Consider the following 18,393-nt stretch of genomic DNA (forward strand, 5'->3'; position numbering starts at 1 on the left):
AAACAGTGATTTCAAGCGGTAGACCCCGGTGGCGTTGTCTAGGAACAGCTAACACAGCGAGTGTATGAAAATGTAAAAGCAAAACAAATCAATACATCAATAACGTGCTTAAATAAATCATTCCAACAACACATCGTGATGACGAAAGAAAAAGGAAAAATAAATAAAACATTCTAAAAAATCACAACAATATAATTCAATAAATCACATACACCTTTGTCACCCGTGACAATATTCATATTCATATTGTAATACAGTATTAAGACAGGGTCCAGTATTAGAAATCAATGTTCATTGACCATTCCCATACATTCTCTATATGTTTCCACATTGTGGTTGCAATCCACAGGCACAAGGGGCTCAGTGATGTTAACAACTAGAGCCCACAATTAACCAATATATTTAATGTAAAGAAATGGTTCATGTCTTTCTTTCTCATAGCTGCTTCTGTGTGTATACACCAGTGCTATTTATTGTGTGTAATTACCCGTCTTGTCTAAGAATGTGCAGATTATATATAAAAAGATATTTATGAGAGAGTGGCTGGCGATGAGGGCTCTCCCGTGTGATAGTTGACCGCGACGGTAAAACTACTAGACAGTTCCGATTGCGCATTAATGAGCGAGTATAAAAGTTACACTGGGAGAAAAGATATTCATTCACCACTATCTAGACATTTTGTAGATGCCAAACATTCAGTTTCAGATCTTAAATTATGTGGTAAAATATTTCAAGCTGGCTGAGGTGGTAATCTCGATCAAAAACTATCACAATGTGAATCCAAAGGGATCTCCTATCTCCATACGGTACAAACTGAAGGATTAAATGAAGAGCTAGGATTATCATGTTTCCTGTGATATAATGCGCAAGCATGCTTGTCTTTCATAAGAGCTTACAATAAATGATAGAGCTTTGAGATGATGTCTGTTACTAGAGGATTGTTTAGAAATATACTCAATTATGTTACAAGTGTTCTGTCTGACATATATCTGTAACATTTATGTAATGCCTTTGAGGTTTTTTGATTAAGTTAATTTGCTAACAGACTGTTCTGATTTGTTTCTAACTGTGAAGCGATCACTCTGTTTGCCGTATATTTTCTTTCTGTAAGAGGAGTGTCCTTGTGATCCCATATAGAAAGCGACGAAACAGGTCGCCCTCCTTAATATAAACCGATAAAGTATAAGAACACGCACCCTCCAACCAATTTACTGAGCGAAGATGGGCCGAATGGCCTCCTCTAGTTTGTAAGTTTTCTTATGTTCTTATGTTCTTATTCTCCTGTATGTTTTTATAGTGTGATTGCAATCCAAGGCTCAATGGGCAGTGTTTACCCACTAGGGCCAGCAATTGCACAATGGGCTCAGTGATGTTAACAACTAGAGCCCACAATAAACCAATATATTTAATGTAAAGAAATAGTTCATGTCTTTCTTTCTCATAGCTGCCTCTGTGTGTATACACCAGTGCTATTTATTGTGTGTAATTATCCGTCTTGTCTAAGAATGTGCAGATTATATATAAAGATATTTAGGAGAGAGTGGCCGGCGATGAGGGCTCTCCCGTGTGATAGCTGACCGCGACGTTAAAACTACTAGACAGTTACGATTGCGCATTAATGATCGAGTATAAAAGTTACATTGGGAGAAAATATTTGGGACTGAGGAGAGAGTAATTCCACAGCATAGCAGTTCATATTGCTTAGAATGTGTGGTAAAATATTTCAAGATGAGGGGTATCTCAATACTAACACTATGTGATCTAAAGGGATTTGGAAAGGGGTACGGGGCAAAAAAAGGATGAAAACGACGAGGTCCGTCATTATCACGGGCCATCGAGCTCTGTGCCGATAGCTATCACTCTTATTCGTCAAGGGGGGAAATGACTGTAAGAATACAGTCCTTATTAAAGTAAGGTGGGGTCTACGTGTGGGTTACAAGTTAAGGCAAACCCCTCTTGAACAAATTAACGTGTTCAGGTATAGGTTAATTTGGACGTTGTTGACAGAGCCCATCAAGAAAAAGCTCCGTAGTCCTTAGTGAAATAATTCCTGCCAGCTTTTTGCTCAGGTAGCAATTCCCCTTTGAACTTGTTTAATTGCACGTGTTCATATCCAATTAAACCTGCAACTGCAATTTCTCATGTGTTGAATCAACTTTTAACACTTGCATCGTGGACCCACTTTATTAAAGTTTCCAGCATTTTTTTTGGTTGGAATGCGTGTAGTGAAACTAAACTGGCTCGAGTGAAATGTCTGTTGTATTGTCTATGCATCGCTCCAAAATGAAGTACTGCACAGTTTTGCAAATTAAACCAACATCTTTCAAAATATGCATTTCACTCCCTAGACATCGCAATCTGCTCTCTTTAGATTCACTTTTTAAAAAAATGTAATGTTTTTTAAAACCTCCTCCTTGAGAGGACAGAAATACAACTAGGAGTGGCCTAAAGGATAATGCATTAGACATCTGCTCGAGCACTGAGCGGTGATTCAGAGGCTGTGGGTTCCAGTCCCAGCAGAGTTGATTTCTGGGGGGCTAGCTGTAAAAGCCCTCTGTGCATGTAAACCACCCTTTCTGGCATTTCCTGTGAAAACAGCACGAGTGCTGTCCACCTGCTAATTTGCATATTAACTCACTCCATTCCCCTTCATATGCATGACGTCGAGTTAACATCTGCTCGTCCCGAGAGCAATAAAGTGAGAGCATGTAAACCCCGAGAGGGAGAGGGGCATTGCGTCTTTGACTCAAGCAAATGGTCTCGAGTAAGGTTAATACACATATGTAAACTCCCCCACTGTTATCTTTATTAATTAAATAGATTGTACAGTTTATATTGAAGCACAAGCTTAGAGTAAATATATAACCCTACCCCTGTGAATGACAGTAGTAGTAACTCCATGTTATTTGTCTGAGTAAGTTTGGGTTTTTAGCCCTCTGGCTTCAGTCTAACCTAGTAATCATTAAAGTTTGGGATCCCTTGATTTAGAGTGATTCTGTCACAGTAACCACAGTCTTCCATCTCGCCCCTCATTGGAGAATCAGTGAATCAGCACCAGAATGTACTCTGTGAGACTCTTCTAAATGGAAATTATTACTATCAGAAAGGGGCATTTCACACATCTGCAGTTTGTATATATTTATTGATTTATCTATTTTTTTATCATTTGTAATCAATCTATTTACAGTACATGTTGAATATTAATTATATTGTATTTGTTTTTGAAATGCCTGCCCCCAGTCGTGCGTGTTTCCAATTCCACAAACACAAAACCTGACCAGAGATTAAACAGAAACAACCAGCTGGCCCCATCCCTCAGCTTTAAAACTATTTATTATTATTATTACACAGTCTAACAATTTATTATTTTTTTTTTGTTCCTGGGTAGTAAGTGTTATTTCCTAATTGCTTATGCCTCAAAAGTATAGAAAATGGCTATTATTCCCCACAAACTTTGCTTTTGTGACCAGGACAGTGATATTTTGAAATTTACCTATTTTCCAGAACATTCCAGATAGATTCAGTGCTGAGTAAACTTGGAGTAACTTCTAGAACTTTCTAGAACTTTCCAGTAATATAAATAGTAGTATAAATACAGGGGCCTTAAGCCCACCAGTTCAGTTTAGTTCCAGCTGCCTAAGTGGATACATATCTGCATTTTTCTGAGATGGCATCAAGAGGCTGCAAGCATCCGGCAGACGCATTTTGCTATGTCTGCGGCCAATTTATCAAGACAAGAGCGAAAAAGTACTCCGTGGAAGCATCTGCTAAGATGTGTGAGGCCTACAAGGCATATTTCGGCATGCCTGTCAGGGATCAAGACAAACCCTGGGCACCTCATTTCACCTGCGAGCACTGCAAAAAAAACTCTGGAAGGTAAGATGGACAATTGTTGCTCAGAATTTTATGTTATAAAATTTGTTAAAATTTTTAAAATTGTAAAAGTTTTTAATTTTAAAATGTTTTACAATTTTCAATGTTATTGAAAAAATATATCATATATGAAAAATGTTGCGAGAATCTCTTACACATTAGTCATGGGTGAAATAAATGTATTTTTGTAGGATGGTACAGAGGGGAAAAGAGAGCCATGAAGTTCGCTATCCCAAGAATTTGGCGGGAACCCACTGACCACTCAAGCAACTGCTACTTCTGCATGGTGGACCCTTCCAAAAATCGGACTGGCAAGAAGAGCAAGCCAGTTTCCCCCCCCTAGTCATTAATGCAGTCCGAACAGCTCTTCCTTGCCTCTTCAGGATCGCCGCCCCGTGCCCACTCTGCCTTTGCCCGCGAATCCCGTCCATCCTCAAGCAGAGCGCAGGGCCGTGCCTATAGAACGTGAAACAAAACACGCCTCCCATTCCCTACCGTCGCGCCGTGTAGCGTGTCCAGGAGCGCCAAATTTGAAGCCCTCTTGCTCAGACAGATCTAAAAAACTACATACTTTGTTTGAGATATTCCAACCACTCAAAAACCCCACAGAAGGGAAAAAACCCCATACACCCCCTGTGACGAAGTTCCCGCTCCTGTGTATATTATCTGTTATGTGTTGCATGTGGTGTGTTTAATGTTGGTGTATAGACCAATTGGTACACAGGATATAAACGGGTCTGTGTAACACAAGTGTTTAAAATGTATATTTGTATTTAGGCACGAGGATTGCACAGCACTTCATGTGCAAGTAAAAAGTAGTTAATATGTGAGCACGGGGACTTGCACTTTATTAATTCACGTTTTGGGATTCAATTGAATAATTAATTGGTAATTGAATCCCAGCACAATAGTATATATAGATGCACGTTGTCACATACTGGGGGTTGGGTGTTCGGTGAGCGGAGAACGGGATTGGAGAAGGAGGATAATAATAAGTAATAATAATAAGAAGAAAGTATCTGCTCACCGTGGTTGTCAGTGTCAGTCCATGCACCGTTTTGTTAAGTTTAGTCTGTTTTCGTTTGTCTATTTATTTTGGCGTAGAGTGGCGTGTCCTGTGTTTTCGTGTTTGTTTTAACCTTTTATTTTGTATTAAACCGGCGCCAACAGGCGTCTTCATCACTTCATTTCATCCGTCCTGTGTTTTGTGTATTTCATTACTTTTCCTGGCTCTGACGCCGCCCACTTCGGCCGTCTCTGCCTTTTACCCCAACCAAAAAGACCTCAACGACTTGATTAGAGATCTTGGTCTCACCAAGTCCAATGCCGAGCTTTTGACGTCTAGGCTCAAGCAATGGAACTTGTTGGATGAAAGTGTGCAAGTCGCAGATCAGAGGAAGCGTCACCAACCTTTTTCCAGCTTCTTCACCCATCAAGATGGGCTCTGCTTCTGCCACAATGTGACCAGTCGGTTCGAGGCAATCGGAATCGCCTGTAACCAGAATGAGTGGCGCCTCTTCATTGACAGCTCGTCCAGGAGCCTCAAAGCCGTGCTGCTCCATAATGGTAACAAGTACCCGTCTCTTCCCCTGGCTCACTCGGTGCACCTCAAAGAGGATTACAACAGCATCAAGACCTTGCTGGACGCCTTGAAGTATGATGAGTACGGCTGGGAGGTCATAGGAAACTTCAAAAAATGGTAGCCACATCCGTGTTTGGGTCCTGTGGGCAACGTGTCTAGTGGAGGGGAACAGGTAAAACGGTGATGCGATGCAGGAGTGATAGGCAGACAACAGTTTCCAGTGGAAAGGTGCGTTTATTTATAATCCAGGTTTAGTGACTGTTTAATAATAAATCCCCGGCTATACACAAAAATGTGTAAAGCGAGGGGATAAAAAAAAACAGGGCACAGTCCAGAACAAAAAAAAAACACACGCTCACCAGTCCTGGGTGAGTGCAAATGTGAGGGTGCGTGGTGAATACACACATACAGTGGTGTGCAGGGGTGCTCCGGACAGTGCTGACCCTTTGCGACAGCTCTGGAGTAGTGCTCTAACTGTCTACAGTGAAAAAAACACAGACAGTTAATAAACAAACACAACACGTAATCACAAAAACACTGCGAGTTCCACTCTCGCTCCTTCTTCCTCCAAACGTTCTACCCAAACGAAGGAAAAGATCAGTGTTACCCTGGCCCCTATATGTAATCCCGCATGATATCTAGGTAAACGGTTGCAGCTGCCTTATTACTTGCAGCTGCCCCTCGTTTACCTTTCAAATCAATCTGGTCGTACAACAGAGTCGCGCTTCTTTCCAGACTGGCCCACTTTCCTGACCCGGAAACGAACTGTCAGGCGAGCCCCTCCAGATACTTCTCCTCCCACTCTTTAGCGCCCTCACAGGTCGGGAGAACAATTCATCACCAGAACTCACATTTCCGTCACTCTCGTTCTGTTACATCTTTCCGTCCAGCAGTATCCAGGGCTGTTTTACCATGTTTCCCTTCTATCTTTGCTTTTGGGGCAGCAGGGGCACCAAGGCGCACCTACCACAGGCGGGACTGGCCCACAGTGGACCCCCCCCCCCCCCCCCCCCGAGTTTTCTGTGGGGAGGAACAACATCATGTGAAAGCCACTGGTGGACCCCCAGAAGGTTCAGATGCCACCACTGCACATCAAATTGGAACTTATGAAACAATTTTTCAGAGCTCTAGATTAGGAGTCGACAGGCTTCAAGTGCCTTCAAGACTTCTTCCCTAAACTGTCTGTGGCAAAAGTCAAAGCCAGAGTCTTTGTTTGACCACAGATAAAGAAAATCCTGCAGAGCAATGTATTTCCCAAGAAGCTCAACAGTAAGGAGAATGCTGCTTGGAACTGCTTTGTCGCAGTGGGTCGGGGCTTCCTGGGCAATCACAAGGCCGAAAAACTATGTGGAGCTGGTTGAGACTCTGGTGAAGAACTACGGCACAATGGGCTGTAGGATGTCCCTCAAAGTCCATATCCTTGATGCTCATCTTGATAAATTCAAGGAGAACATGGGAGCGTACTCGGAGGAGCAAGGCGAGCGCTTCCACCAGGATATACTGGACTTTGAACGCCGCTACCAAAGACAGTATAACGAGAACATGAGGGGAGACTACAGTTAGAGGGCTGAGTCGTGCAAGTTATTTACGGTATAATCGTAAATCTCTAAAAACTACTTACTTTTAAATATTTTTTAGTCATTTTTTTTTTACTTTAGCATAAATACATGTTAACTTGAATTCATACATTTTGTTTTTTTCTGTCTTTATGTGAACGAAAAAACACAAATTCGCCCGTTTTCTCATTGGAAAATAGGTAAATTTCAAAATATCACTGTCATTGTCACAAAAACAAAGTTTTTGGGGAGTACTAGCCATTTTCTATACTTTTGAGGCAATAAGCAATTAGGAAATAACACTTATCACCAAGACACAAATTTTGTGTTACATAGTATTATTATTATTATTCATATACTTATTTATTATTATTGTTATTACTCTATTATTGAATTATTATTATATTATTATTATTATTATACCCAATAGGGGCACGGAATCAGTCAATAGTCAATTCAATAACATTTAAGTTAAAAAAAATAAAAGAAAGTACAATAAAGTTCCAATTGTGAGCCATTCAAAACCAAACTACAACTGCAATTAAAATCCCAATCAATCAGGAATATTCACCTTGTCTGGCAAAGTGACAAATGTAAGTCTGTTTTCACTGAAACATTTGATTGAGAGATGTGTCACAAAGCTGACACTAGGAGGGGTGGAGCTTGAGGACAGAAGCAATTCTTATTTATTAGTAACTGTGACCTCATTAATATACACGCCTCTCCAACAAGCATTGGGACAGATGAATACATACAGAATCACTGACTGATTGGGACAGGGGCATTTGTTCCCCATTTTTACTAAACTTAAACTTTCTTTCCTTAAATAGCTTGTCCTCACTGTAAACAGTAAAGCCTGAATAAAAAAAGTTGATCCTAACTTGTCAATTGAAACAGAGGTAGCCTGTCAGCATCCCCGGGACTTGTAGCTCCAGTTAAACGGGATGAAACACTAAACAAGTTACTTCAGCTGGCAGATTGTTACAGTGGGATGAGACACAAACCTGAAAAAAGAATAGTTGACCCCTAACCCAAACCCAGGATAGAGTGTCTCAGTAAATGTGGTTTGGAATCTGTGCAGGGGGGTCATTGTGTCTCCAGAGACACCATAAAATGACAGAATGCCTGCATTAAAGTCCAGATACACTCCTATTCTGGGGAAGTGGGGGGCAGTTATTGCAGTTTCAAGGTTATTGTGACAGACAGAGTAACTGGAATCAGAGCAGAACAAACTCCAGGACTTGTCATTGCATCCAAGGACATAGGAATTATCCCCTCCTTTCCTGCTGATTCCTTTATATGAGACTCCTATAGAAGCCCATCTCCCACTCCACTCAATCTCCCAGTAGCAGCGAGTCCCAGACAAACCCTCTCTACAAAGCACTTGGCGCCAGTTCTCAAATCTCTCTGGGTGTTCAGGATATTGTTGGGGCTCTCTCCTCCGTGTCACCTTTCTGTTCCCTTCAGACAGACAGAGGAGTCTATGCGCTGTGTTGGGGTCCAGTGTGAGGTCACAGGAATCTGATTGAAGGAGGATTAGAGGAGACAGTCGCTTAGAAAAATCAAAATCACTGAGAAAAATTTGCACAAGGTTTGAATTCTACACATCCAGCAAAAAAGAGAGATAGAGTGATGAGTAGATAGAAAGACAGAATTTTATTAATGTTATGCAAACGTTTTCTCATTTCATTTCAGCAAGCTTTTCTTCAAAATCATGTAGAACAATGTATCATGCAAGACAGCAGCTACGGTGAAGTCTAGAAATTTGAATTGTTTTAAAACTTTGTGGACTATTTTTATTTATTTGAAAAAAAATATACAGCATATCAGGCGCTAAAGTAATTTCACACCGCTGCACAAGATGACAAAACTCCTTTTAATAAATAGAGCAACAAAACAAACACACAAAAATATACAGACAACAATCAACACACAGCATAAAATACCAACAGCAGAACATATTGACAAGACTTGTGGACTAAGGCCCTAGAAAACATGGCTGTCACGTGGCATTTCCACAGCTCCCTTCTATCATGTGCACATGCAGAGTTATTAGAGTTTCCAGCTGCACAAGGAGTTTAGAAACACCCGTTATATAACGTCTGTTTCTTATGGTAAGTGCCCTAGTGCCAATGAAAAAACAAATGAAAAAATCTCCAGACTTTTAATCTCCTAATTAAGACTTTTAGTCTTAATTAGGTGATAAAATCTACGTAGGAGATTGAAAGGACTAATTAGGAGATTTTTCTTTTCATTGGCATCAGGGCACTTGCATTATTTCTGACATCGGCACTAGTTTTGAATTATACAGAACCAGCAAAAAAAGAGAGAGAGACAGAAAGACAGGCATATAGTCAAACAGATATTCCAGCAGGTATATAATGTCTGTTTCTGACACAAGGCAGCAATTTGAAATCAGAAGAGGCATTGATGAATGAAGGCACAACCAGTAAGTGAGTAGCAGGACTATTTGTATTATTTTGGGGTTTGGAGTTTGTTTGGATTCATATTGCAGCTGCTGGAAATCAATGCATGAAGTATTGCTGCTCTTCATTGTATAATATTCCACACTCCCCTCCAACAAGTACTGGAGCAGATGTATGAATGCAGAGGATGCAGAGAATGCGGGGGGGGGGGGGTATTTTCTCACTCAGACACCCCACAAGTGCAGCGATTCTACAATATACATTTACTACCAACACAGGGGGACTGGCTGTGAGGAAGAGCTGGTAATTTGACCCCAAGATTTTCCAAGGGTTGTATCTGGATTCAAAGACAGGACGATTATCTATTCAGGGATAACAAGATATTTAGGGATTGAAAGGTCTGAGTTTAATAAAAATGTGGAACAAATGCTGTATGTATTCATCTGTCCCAATACTAGAGGAGTTTATATTAATGGATTCACAGTTACTAACAAATAAGAATTGCTACTGTCCTCAAGCTCCACCCCCTCCCTGTTCTGTACTGTCAGCTTTGTGACACATCTTTCAATCAAACGTTTCAGTGAAAACAGACTTACATTTTAAAAATTCAGCTCTGGTCCTTGGCTCCTGCAGACTGTAAACTGCAACTTTATTCACTTGGTAGAAATGAAGAGAAAGAAATGAATACAGATCCAGATGTTAAAACAAACAGCACAGCAACAGCATATTGAAAAATAATTTGAAATCAAATATCTGCGATATTCAGATAGCCAACAATCTGCAATAGGTCTTTCTTACAGTCTTGCAAGTCCTGTCCCTCCTCAAGTCATGCTCTACCTGATAAATCTCTACCAAAGAAATATGTTTCACACCAACCTGTTGTGGTAATTTTGACTATTTCCCTCTCCCAGAAATCTTCAATATACTCTTTAAGTTCAGAAACAGTTTTCCACACAGCCCCAAAAGAGAAGTTTGGATTGACAGTAAAGCTGGGTAGATCTCCAGCTTCAGGTAGGGCACAGAGAGACTGGAAATTCTGTAACAGGAAAGTGAAGTAAATTTGTTTTCAGTGAAAAAGAAGTCCAAAACATTGCTGGGGGGGGGGGGGGTTCTTCCCAGTGGTCTTCAAAGTTCCTTCCAGAATTTAACAAGACCTTTTGGAAATTGTCGCTAACACTCATATGAAGTCAAAGCGATGCTTTTCAGTGGAAAATCAACTAAGGGAAAACACTTGTCCTTGTATTTTCTCTGGGGGTGAAAGATCGTTGAAGAACACGCATACCATGAGACCCAATTTTTGATAGTATCAACAACACCATGAAACGGTCCGAGTTATGTGATTGAGATTTTCTAGCAAGCAGTGATGTTACCTGTAGAAAATGGATGTGATCCTCTGTCTCTGAAAGCTGTTTCAGCTCAGCGTTTCTTCTCCTCAGCTCAGCAATCTCCTGCTCCAGTTTCTTCACGAGTCCTTCAGCCTGATTCACTGCAGCCTTCTCCTTCGCTCCAATCAGCTCAGTGACCTCAGAGCGGATCTTCTCAATGGATCGGATCAGCTGAGTAAAGATCGTCTCACTTTCCTGTATTTCTCTCTGTGAAGATCTCTGAGTGAAGAACACAGCAGACAGAGACATATTTATAGTTTATATCAAAATCACACCAAACACATACAGTAAGCCTCCATAGATGTGTTCCAGTCCATTTCTCCATATTAATAATAAGAAGTTGCAGTGTTCATGTTATGCCGTGCCATTGCGCCAATGCCCTCCTGAAATAAAAAATGTCCCCTTGAGTTTCTGTAAACACGCCCACGTGCCCCCCTCCCAGACCAGACGCAATGCCAATATGCAGTAAATGAATGTGATGAATGAGATGAATGCATTTTGTATTAACGTGACATGTCTGGTGACAGACTAATCTTTTTTTACTTGTTTGTTTACGCCTTTTAGAACATTTTACCCGAGGGCGTTTTCATAATTAAACTCCCGTGCCATTGTTCTCCAGTCCAGCAGAATGCGATCACACACTCCCTGGCTCACAGTCAGTTTCACAGTAAGCTTGACCGACAGCATCAGGCTTGCTAACAACATGGACCTGTGCAACACCTGTGCAAATACAACTTTGTATTTGTGCGTAAAAATACTGTGAAATTCATCTGCTGTAAACTTTTCTTTGCCAGACAAAATATATCTGTCTGCGTACTACGGAGTACAGTTTGTAGACAAAATGCAGTAGATTCATGAAACAAAAACCATATCATTGATTTAAAAAAAACAGATTACCCTACGGTATAAAATATGTGAAATTCGTGTTTTCTATGACAATGATTCTCACATTTTCAGGGCTGAAATTATTCAGTGTTAAATGAGCACCAACTGTCTCTTGGCCATTTCGCTGGTATAACGGCATGCTAAAAAAAATCTCCAGTGTAAATGATTTTATACAGCACTGTACACGATGCTACACCTTGCATTGAGAAGAACACCCCTGGAATCTGAATAAAGGACATTATTATGTAATACAGTTCACATGCAGTCAAGGTTTTGGTAAGTACTGCAGCATTGAAAGAATCATATTGTGCAATATTAAAACAATGCAGTTAATTCATGAAACCCACGGAATACATGTTGTATATTTGACTTTGTAGTGTTGTGTGGAACCCGGGCCATCATTTAACTTGGAAAAAAATGAATACAGATACGCGTTTATCACACAAAAAAGTTGTGTTGTTGTAAAATAATTGTTTTGAAAACGGTCCAAAATATTTACTTGGGGGCTACGAATGAAAAATATGAAGAAAAGAAAAAGAAGCCATTTTTTATATAGAAAGTGCAAAAATAAAGGGGCAGCTGGAGGTAAGGACTTAGCAGCCAGGACAATGGCATTTAAGCACTGCTTCTAGTAAACTGTATCAGGTGTTGGTAATGTGGTTTCTTATAATGTGCTTTGGTACTATGGTCACTAAACTCTGTTGGCATGTTTCAAACAGACAGAAATAAAAAGTGGTGGTTGGTTCTGAATCAAACATATTGATCCCCTAAAATTTGGGGAGAGGGCCACATTGACCCTCAATCTCTAAATCCTGGAGCAAACACTGGAAGTTGAAAGTGTTGTAGTTTCAATGGCATTGTATGAGATTCCTGATTAATCACAGATCCAGTTATTCAAGAAGCCAGCTGTTAAAATGTGCATGAATGTGGGCTAACCCTTTTGTCAATACCCACTTTCAGTGACTCCATGGCTTGTTTCAGCTCCTTCAGTTCTTTCAGTCTCTCCTGGATTCTCAGTTCTAGTTCTGTCTGCGTCTCTCCCAGCTCCTCCTGTGTAGAAACACAGTGAAAGTGACATTTCTGATTGGGCATATCATGTCACACAGAACACAGGCCTGTTTAGCTATGCTATCAAAAACATCAGAATAATGCAGTTTCTTTTCAGTTCAAATATGTTTTATATTTCATTGTTTGCAATAATTCTGGAAAATTCTCATATATTTTCACACTGAAATGTACCAAATTGCTGCAAAACTCCTGCAGAAATCCTTCTGAACAAAAAATGACGTTGCTCCCTGGCAGTGTGGATCCCCCCATTCGACTGCATTCACTTCTACATTATTCCAGTGTGGATGAGGCTTTACTCTCAAATATATTTTAGCATAGCTTGGCACTAGAGTGTGCTGGCCCTTTTATTCAGACATTGGCTTATCTGTGACAGGAAATATCATAACTATGCTAGAAAATAAAAATATTAAAATTCTTACATTAAACTAGTCTGGCTAAAGTTAACTGAACAAATAAAAAGTACAAATTAACCACAAACTGGAAATAAACACAGACTTCTTAGTTTAGGCAGAGAATTGATGTGAAATTGTGTAATCTTGTAATCAGACATGCTAAATATCCCTGGAAAACCTTATCTTCTAGGAGAACTGTAAAGAAATGGTTCAAAATCTTACCTGTCTCCCAGTCCTTTCTTTCTTAACTGAGACTGTATTATGGTTCTTGTGTTCATCTTCTTTACATAACCAGCAAATACACGTCTGATCAGTTCTGCAGAAGACCTCCAAAACCTTCTGGTGTTCGGCACAAATCTTCTGCTCCAGATTTCCAGTTGCTCCAATCAGTTTGTGCCTCTTCAATGCAGCAGCTTCCAGGTGTGGCTCGATGTGAGTTTGGCAGTAAGAGGCCAGGCACGTCAAACAGGAGTTTACAGCTTTGAACTTTCTCCCAGTGCAGAAATCACACGGCACATCTCCAGGTCCAGCATAGCTTTGAGCAGGAGGAGGATTGAGCCCTATCTTCTTAAATTCCTCCACAACTTCAGTCAGCATGGTGTTCTTGAAAAGAACAGGCCTTGGGGTAAAGGTCTCTCTGCACTGGGGGCAGCTGTAGACACCTGTATGATCAGTCTGATCCCAGCAGTTTTTAATACACCCCATACAGTAACTGTGTCCACATGGAATAGAGACTGGTTCCTTCAATAGGTCCAGACACACCGAACAGCTAAACTTCTCCTCTGACCATAAGTTTGAAGCCATTCTTGCTGCAGTGAGACTGACGATTTCAAAAGAAGCAGGAACTTCTCTGTGCCTCTGATTTCCTGAAGGTGTGTTGTACAGCTCTGAGAGGCGGGGTTTGGGACTGAGGGCAGGTTTAGAGAAGCAGGCTGAGCAGCAGACACAGTGCGAGAGGAGCAGAGAGGAGAGAGTGGGGGATGGGACTGGAGTTTGAATGGTAGAGACAGGGAGGGGTTTCACAAGAAACAAAACTTAACTGTATGTGTGTCTATGTGTGAGTATAGTGTCTGTGTGTGTGTGTGTGTGTGTGTGTGTGTGTGTGTGTGTCTGGGTGGGTGTGTGTGTGTGTCTCTGTGTGTGTGTGTGTGTCTAGGGGTGTGTGTGAGTATATTTCTCTGTGTGTGTGTATCAGTGTGTGTGTGAGTAAATGAGAGTAACTCTGCAGGGTACAAGAAAGCGAGAGGAAGGGTCAAGGAGACAGCATTATCAGAGTGAATACAGCCAACGCTGCTTCACTTTAGCAGCAGTGTGGCTCCCCCTGCCACGTGGTCATTCTGCTCATTTACCAGCATTTAATGAAAGAGGCCCTGAGTGTCTTCTAGTGTCACTGAAGCCAATGAGAACTCCAGTGCACTTCAATCATGATGGGTTGCTGTTTAATAAGCAGTATTGCTGCATTACACTTTAATGAGTGCATTAAGGACTGTGCTAATCAGCTTTTAATGCTACTCTTAATAGCTGGGCTCTATTGTATGGTGCCACAGTCCTGGGAGTGTTAATGCCAGGGCAGTTACTAATCTTGCTCTGTCTGAACACACAGTGCCAAGTACTGCTTTAACACACACTCCACACTTGACTCCATTCCAGCTGTGTTGAGTGGAATAAGAGCTCAGCTCACTGGCTCTCCTCATATGCTCCTATTAAAGCTGTTCTTTGTCTGGTCCTGCTGTCCTGGGAGTGTTCATGCTAAACTGCTAATCTTGCTCTGTCAGAACACACATCACCGAGCCTGTGTTTACACCACTGCTTGGATACAAGTGGCTGCTGTGCCAAGGAAGACAATTTGCATAAAAAAGACACTTTGCATTGACAGCACATGCTTCAGTGCTCTGGGAGTGTTTATAGCCCTGTGAGTTCAACACTTCATGATTGAACAGAATCCACAACAGCAATGACTTTTATCAGCATATTCATCTGGGCACTTGTATTTTCAAAACTAATATTAACACATAAATGAATAAAATTGAACTTTATCATATTGTTAAGATGAAAATCAAGACACAAATTACTGTTAATTACAATAAACAAACCATGTCTTCTTTTGAAATATAATTTTACACTTTATTCTTCATTACTGAATAAAACATGTTAATACTATATTGATATATCTCAGATTATAACTTATTATAATAAAACAAAAATAATAAGTATAATAAAAAATAATGCATCTAAATTTAAATACAAATATATAAATGAGGAATTATTACATTTCTGAGTGAATTCTTATGTTTTATTAAGGCGCAGCACATCAGCGTTATTGAAGGCAGTTTATTCTTCATTGTCTTGCCTCCTGTGTCATCCTTGTTACCCACCTGGTCTCCTTCATTCCTTATGTGTGCAGCAGCTCCCTGGCACACATGTCTCAACACTTATGGGCCAGTTCATTGTGAACAGGCAGGTTTCTAATGCCTCTCCTAGAGAGCAGGAAAGCACTGAGAGGATAAACATCAAACTACAGGAAGGATAATCTAACTGAACTGTGAGTCACCCAACCCTATTAAGTTCCACCTGTGTTCACAGCTCAGATCTCATAGAATTCTCTGTGACACTTATTGAAATAGAAGTGCAGCGCTTAGAACACATATACAAATAGAATTAATCCACTCTTCTATTAAACTGTGAACTTAGTGTTTGATTGATATTTACTCTGTGTTTGTATAGCCTGGAAACAGGCATCAGTGCCCTGCCAAGCTGCACACACTGCCATCATTCACACTGACCACAAGAGGGAGCCAGAGCACCACTGTTGTCCATAATGTAATAACAGTGCAGTAATAAGACAATTGAAATAGGCAGCAGTTACCTCCCCAGTCAGCCCAGTTCTCCCATTGTTAACACAAGGCTCCTCATACCCAGTCATTTAAACAGTACAGTGTGGTCTGTGTCTGGAGGAAGGAGCTGCTCATAAGAACATAAGAACATAAGAAAGTTTACAAACGAGAGGAGGCCATTCGGCCCATCTTGCTCGTTTGGTTGTTAGTAGCTTATTGATCCCAGAATCTCATCAAGCAGCTTCTTCGAAGGATCCCAGGGTGTCAGCTTCAACAACATTACTGGGGAGTTGATTCCAGACCCTCACAATTCTCTGTGTAAAAAAGTGTCTCCTATTTTCTGTTCTGAATGCCCCTTTTTCTAAACTCCATTTGTGACCCCTGGTCCTTGTTTCTTTTTTCAGGCTGAAAAAGTCCCTTGGGTCGACACTGTCAATACCTTTTAGAATTTTGAATGCTTGAATTAGGTCGCCACGTAGTCTTCTTTGTTCAAGACTGAACAGATTCAATTCTTTTAGCCTGTCTGCATATGACATGCCTTTTAAGCCCGGAATAATTCTGGTCGCTCTTCTTTGCACTCTTTCTAGAGCAGCAATATCTTTTTTATAGCGAGGTGACCAGAACTGCACACAATATTCAAGATGAGGTCTTACTAGTGCATTGTACAGTTTTAACATTACTTCCCTTGATTTAAATTCAACACTTTTCACAATGTATCCGAGCATTTGTTAGCCTTTTTTATAGCTTCCCCACATTGTCTAGATGAAGACATTTCTGAGTCAACAAAAACTCCTAGGTCTTTTTCATAGATTCCTTCTCCAATTTCAGTATCTCCCATATGATATTTATAATGTACATTTTTATTTCCTGCGTGCAGTACCTTACACTTTTCTCTATTAAATGTCATTTGCCATGTGTCTGCCCAGTTCTGAATCTTGTCTAGATCATTTTGAATGACCTTTGCTGCTGCAACAGTGTTTGCCACTCCTCCTACTTTTGTGTCGTCTGCAAATTTAACAAGTTTGCTTACTATACCAGAATCTAAATCATTAATGTAGATTAGGAATAGCAGAGGACCTAATACTGATCCCTGTGGTACACCGCTGGTTACCACACTCCATTCTGAGGTTTTTCCTCTAATCAGTACTTTCTGTTTTCTACATGTTAACCACTCCCTAATCCATGTACATGTGTTTCCTTGAATCCCAACTGCGTTCAGTTTGAGAATTAATCTTTTGTGCGGGACTTTGTCAAAAGCTTTCTGGAAATCTAAATAAACCATGTCATATGCTTTGCAATTATCCATTATTGATGTTGCATCCTCAAAAAAATCAAGCAAGTTAGTTAGACACGATCTCCCTTTCCTAAAACCATGTTGACTGCCTCCCAGTACCCTGTTACCATATAGGTAATTTTCCATTTTGGATCTTATTATAGTTTCCATAAGTTTGCATATAATAGAAGTCAGGCTTACTGGTCTGTAGTTACCTGGTTCAGTTTTTGTTTCCCTTTTTGTGGATCGGTATTACGTTTGCAATTTTCCAGTCTGTCGGTACCACCCCTGTGTCAAGAGACTGCTGCATGATCTTGGTTAGCGGTTTGTAAATTACTTCTTTCATTTCTTTGAGTACTACTGGGAGGATCTCATCCGGCCCAGGGGATTTGTTTATTTTAAGAGCTCCTAGTCCCTTTAACACTTCTGCCTCAGTTATGCTAAAGTTATTTAAAACTGGATAGGAACTGGATGACATGTGGGGCATGTTGTCAGTATCTTCCTTTGTAAAAACTTGTGAAAAGTAATCATTTAATATATTTGCTATTTTTTTTTCTTCCTCTACGATTTTGCCATTTGTATCTCTTAAACATTTAATCTCCTCTTTGAATGTTCTCTTGCTGTTGTAATATTGGAAAAACATTTTGGAATTGGTTTTAGCTCCCTTAGCAATGTTCATTTCTATTTCTCTCTTGGCCTTTCTAACTTCCTTTTTGACTTGCTTTTTGTTGCAGTTCTGTGTACTCTTTCTGCGTACTTTCTTTTTGGTCCTTTTTTAATGCTCTGTAAAGTGCCTTTTTTCGCTGAATATTTTTTTTATAATTGATCTATTAAACCATTTTGGCAATTTAGTTTTACATTTAGATTTGTCTACTTTAGGGATATAATTGTTTTGCGCCTCTAGTACTACATTTTTGAAGAACAACCATCCTTCTTCTGTGGGTGTTTTCTCTATTTTACTCCAATCTACTTCTGTTAGTCTCTGTTTCATACCTTCATAGTTTGCTTTTCTAAAATTGTAAACCTTAGCTTTAGTCTTTACTTTTGGGGATTTAAAAAACACTTCAAATGAGACCATGTTGTGGTCTGAGTTTGCCAGTGGTTCTCTGACCTCTGTTT

General features: G+C 40.2%; 1 protein-coding gene across 1 annotated transcript; it reads right to left on the reverse strand.

Moving 5' to 3' along the window:
• Nucleotides 1-7,496: 7,496 nt before the first annotated feature.
• On the reverse strand, nt 7,497-14,022 carry LOC121311342 (tripartite motif-containing protein 16-like protein). Its single transcript, XM_041243921.1, has 6 exons — nt 13,390-14,022; nt 12,662-12,757; nt 10,808-11,041; nt 10,314-10,473; nt 10,034-10,093; nt 7,497-8,532 (listed from the first exon to the last, which is right to left on the reverse strand). Exons 1-6 carry the CDS (start codon nt 13,969-13,971, stop codon nt 7,973-7,975), a joined length of 1,692 nt encoding a protein of 563 aa, XP_041099855.1. The 5' UTR covers nt 13,972-14,022; the 3' UTR covers nt 7,497-7,972.
• Nucleotides 14,023-18,393: the final 4,371 nt, after the last annotated feature.

Source organism: Polyodon spathula, unplaced genomic scaffold, assembly GCF_017654505.1.
Source record: "Polyodon spathula isolate WHYD16114869_AA unplaced genomic scaffold, ASM1765450v1 scaffolds_3147, whole genome shotgun sequence".
NCBI lineage: Eukaryota > Metazoa > Chordata > Actinopteri > Acipenseriformes > Polyodontidae > Polyodon > Polyodon spathula.